The sequence below is a fragment of the Brassica napus genome, chromosome C7, assembly GCF_020379485.1.
Source record: "Brassica napus cultivar Da-Ae chromosome C7, Da-Ae, whole genome shotgun sequence".
In the NCBI taxonomy this organism is placed as follows: domain Eukaryota; kingdom Viridiplantae; phylum Streptophyta; class Magnoliopsida; order Brassicales; family Brassicaceae; genus Brassica; species Brassica napus.
In genome coordinates this window covers 5096864-5101160 of record NC_063450.1, presented here as the reverse complement: position 1 = coordinate 5101160, position 4297 = coordinate 5096864, and the positions used below count along the sequence as shown (strand labels likewise).

Genomic DNA, 4297 nt, shown 5'->3' with positions numbered 1-4297 from the left:
CTATCACTTCATACGGTAGTTGAAGACCTGCAACAAGTTTCTGAACCTCGTAGTATAAACCCGGTGCAAGGTTATCCTCAGGTAGAATACCTTTGACAAAATCAGTAATCGCATCCATACATTCTTCAGCCAAATTATAGTCTGTCTTTATACCCATTAATCTAGTTGCAGATGATAAGACTGAATGACCATCTCTACAATTTTGATACAAAGGTTGTTTTCCTGCATCCAACATGTCAAAAAATCTCCTAGATTCGGGGTTTGGTTCTTCCCCTCTATAATGATCATGTACCATCTGCTCAGTACCTACACCATAATCTATATCCGTTCTAGATTCTTCTAACCTAATATCAGGCTGAAGTTCACTAACAGGCTGAGGTTCGCTAGTACTACCATATTCATAACCAGTTTCCCCATGAAGGTACCAAACTTTATAATTACGTGAAAACCCTTTCATATACAAATGAGTCCAAACATCAAATTCTTTTATAACCTTATTATTATTGCAAGAAGAGCAGGGACATCTTAACATACCACTTTTTGCATCCGGTTGCTGTTGAACAAGCCTCATGAATTCTCCAATCCCTTGAACGTATTCTTCCGTAAGCAAATTGGTGTTCGGATCCAAATGTGGTTTATCCATCCACAAACGATAATAAACTTCTGAAGACATGATTTTCACGGAATTGTTATGACTAAAGAGAATGAAGAGAGAATGAAGTGTGAATGAGTTGAATGAGGAGGGGTTGTATTTATAGGAAATTGCTTACGGACCTCCGACGACTTTCCGACGAAATTCCGACGGATGTAAAGCAGTCCGTCGGAATTCCGTCGGTATTGTCCAATCTCAAACGGCTATACAACGGTCATATATATTTGTCGGCAACGGTCACATGGTTCGTCAGAAATTCGTCGGAAAATACCGACGGAATTCCGACGACTTTACTGTTAATCGGAATGTCGTCGGGAATTCGTCGGAATATACCGACGAACTTCCGACGACTACAACGGTTACATTTTTTATCGGAATGTCGTCGAAAAGTCGTCGGAAAATTCTGACGAACTTTGTTTCGTCAGAATTCCGTCGGAAATGGCCGACGGAATTCCGACGATTTCATTTTTTTGGATTTGGTCGGAAATTTGTCAGTAATCCGTCACAAATGTCCGACGACATTGGTGTCCGTCGGAACCTCCGTCGGAATTCGGCGTGTTTTCTTGTAGTGTATTAGGGATTTCAAAGAGATTCTGGATTCATTCGAGAGAGGAGACAAGTTCTATCTCTACACAGGAAGAGGACCTTGATCAGAAGCTTTGCATCTAGGGCACTTGATACCTTTCATGTTTACCGAGTAAGTCTAAAACATATTGTCTTTTATGTTTCTTTACATGGTTTTCGAAGAACTTACTTATGTTTTATTGTTCGAATCGGCTTGTAGATACCTGCAAGAAGCTTTTAAGGTTCCTGTTGTTATACAGCTTACGGATGATGAAAAGTTCATGTGGAGTAAGACCTTAAAAGTGGAGGATACTAAAAGACTTGCCAGGGAAAATATCAAAGATATAATTGCTTGCGGATTTGATGTAGAAAAGACATTTATTTTCTCGAACATCGAGCATGCTGGGTAAGTCACATTCAAATCTACGGAAATACGGAATTAAATAGTGAATACATTAGCTCAACATTCTGTCGCTTTGTAATGTTTGATTTAGCTCATAAAATGGCTCTTATATTTGTATATTCTCTATATAATTGAGTTTTGATCCTTACATTAAACTCTGTGTGTAGTACATTCTATGAAAATACGTTGAAGATTGGAAAGTGCGTAACAGTTAATAAGGTGACACTTGCTCTCTATCTCCTTTGATGTGTTTTTTATAGTTGCGTTGAGTTGCTTGTTTTATTTGTGCATCTCTTTTGTTGCTAGGCTAACGCAATCTTTGGCTTTGCTGGCGAAGATCCTGTTGGAAAAATGGGTTTCCCTCCTGTGCAGGTACGTCTATTTGTTGGTATTATTCTATAATGCATATAGACTGTTGTATATAATCCATAAAATTACATTTTGCAGGCAGCTCCATCTTTTGCTAGCTCGTTCCAACACTTGTTCCCTGGAAAGGACAATAATCTCCGTTGCTTGATTCCTTGTGCTATTGACCAAGTTTGTATTTTTGTTTTCCATGTTATTAGCGTATCATTAATTCATTATTATGTTATGCAGTTTTTGTGTGCTAATAATCAAATATTGCTTTTGGTTTTTGTTCAGGATCCATATTTTCGAATGACTCGAGATGTTGCACCTCGGTTAAATTATAGCAAGCCTGCTCTAATTGAGTCAAAATTCTTGCCTTCTCTGAAGGCAAGTACGTTTAAACTAGTCTTTAGGATATTGCCACTTTATAGATATGTTACTTACAAACAACTTCATGCCTTCAAATTATTGAATGCCTTTGGTCGCTTTTGTGCAGGGAGTGAACGGAAAAATGTCGGCAAGTAATCCTAACTCAGCCATATACGTAACGGATACCACCAAGGACATTAAGAAAAAGGTGAATGAATCTCTATACCACCAACTTCATGTTTCCACATGACTTTCGTGAGGACATATTGTTTGGTTTTGATGGCACCTGACTCCTTGCACTTATGTTAGTGTCAAACTTCATTAGATGTTGAAATCATATCACTGTGCTAACTTGATACGTGCGGTTCCATGTACAGGTAAACAGTGCGTTTAGTGGGGGGAAAGACAACTCGACGGAACAAGAAAATGCTGGAGCAGATCTGGAGGTACCAAAATTATCTTCTTATTACTCTTTATAGTGTCAACTCATTGTTGTGTTCCAGTGACAGTCATGTAGTTATACAGTGATTGAAATTTAGTAATGATATAATCTTAGTTAGATAGGTATTACTAAAAGTGGCATTGGTTCCTCACATTGGAAATTTGGAAGGATTTTCTTGTTATGTAATTGACTAAGTAGCCACTCTGTGTCAATAGCAGAGTCTTGCAAGATTTTAGTCTTTGTTCTTGATGCTATAGCAAACGTAAGTCTTTGTTTGTGGTAATCTTTTTCCTACTATTTCACAGGTAGACATACCGTTCAAGTACTTGAGTTTCTTCCTAGATGATGCTGCTGAACTTGAACACATAAAGAAGGTAAATTACATTACACTCGCCTCTCTAGCTCTTGTTACTAGCTCATTACACAGAACAAAGAATGTTCATCTCTGTCTTAATGTGTTTCAGGAATATGGAGAAGGAAGAATGCTATCTGGAGCGGTTAAGCAACTGTTGGGTCCCTCCTAGATGGAGAGGACCAATTGGGGTGAACTTAAGAAATAATAATGTTTCCCCTTTGTCACTAGACATAATAATAGAGTTTTGACAAAAAGAAACAAGAGAGAGAAAGGAGAAAAAGAGAGAGAAGGAGAAAACTCGTAAGGTGATTTCAAGACTAGATTTGGAGGGTCAAACGGATCCTGATCGGGCTGATATTTTGTGGGAAGCTTCTTCAGTCAGTGGGTTAGAGGTTCACCGAAGGGATTTGGATTTCAACGGTTGGATCTTCTGTTGTCTGGGTTTTCTTGAAGCTGGTCGCCATAGTTCTTCAGAAGAGCAGTCTTGGGTGTTTGGTAAATCCAACGGTGAGATCTTCTCTTACTGAGCTGAAATTTGGAATAGGTATTGTCGACTTGTTTATCTTGGATTTGTACGGTTGGATTAGTTTCTGGAAGCCGGAATCTTTGTGAGCTGAGGTCGTTTGGTTGCTGCCGGTTTTGAAGCTTTGTGTTGCTCTCTTATTGTTGTTGTTTGTGTTGGAGATAGCTCTTTGAAGCTAGTGTCTCTGTTCTGTTCTGGTTGTTGAACAGGGAGGACGTGGTTGTACTCACAAACATTTATATAGTGGATTGTTGAGTGGACTACGGTCCCGTGGTTTTTCCTTCTCACATCGAGGAGGTTTTCCACGTAAAAATTGTGTGTCTCATTTACGTTTTTCTGCATATTACATCCCGCCATCGTCGAAGTATTTTCTTCACAGGTTCACACAAGGTCAGGGGAACACGACCATTAGTATTTCCGCTGCGCCGTGTGACTTTCCCCAACAGAGTGGTATCAGAGCTTCTGGTTTTAGAGCTTTGGTTTTGATAACTTTGGGTTGTTATTTGCTTGTGTGAAAGATGGAAAATATGAGCAGGATGATAAGCTTGAATGGTGTTAACTATCATCTATGGAAGGGCAAGATGGAGGATTTGCTCTTTGTTAAAGAATTCCATGTTCCAGTCTTCGAGGAGCAGAAACCT

The 4297-nt window shown here is 39.1% G+C and overlaps 1 protein-coding gene across 1 annotated transcript; it reads left to right on the top strand.

Moving 5' to 3' along the window:
- The first annotated feature begins 1127 nt into the window (after window positions 1–1127).
- Window positions 1128–3656, top strand: LOC106389693 (tryptophan--tRNA ligase, cytoplasmic-like). The gene is made up of 4 exons (XM_048763873.1): window positions 1128–1622; window positions 1787–1838; window positions 1926–1991; window positions 2067–3656. The coding sequence occupies exons 1-4, from the start codon at window positions 1375–1377 to the stop codon at window positions 2490–2492; spliced, it is 792 nt and encodes a 263-aa protein (XP_048619830.1). The 5' UTR covers window positions 1128–1374; the 3' UTR covers window positions 2493–3656.
- Window positions 3657–4297: the final 641 nt, after the last annotated feature.

Excerpts from the sequence above, each read along its gene's own strand:
- LOC106389693 (XM_048763873.1), top strand. The coding sequence starts at position 1,375 with ATGTTTCTTTACATGGTTTTCGAAGAACTTACTTATGTTTTATTGTTC. Across the intron at positions 1,839-1,925 it reads AGTGCGTAACAGTTAATAAG|GCTAACGCAATCTTTGGCTT; the intron begins GTGACACTTGCT and ends TTTTGTTGCTAG. Across the intron at positions 1,992-2,066 it reads TGGGTTTCCCTCCTGTGCAG|GCAGCTCCATCTTTTGCTAG; the intron begins GTACGTCTATTT and ends TACATTTTGCAG.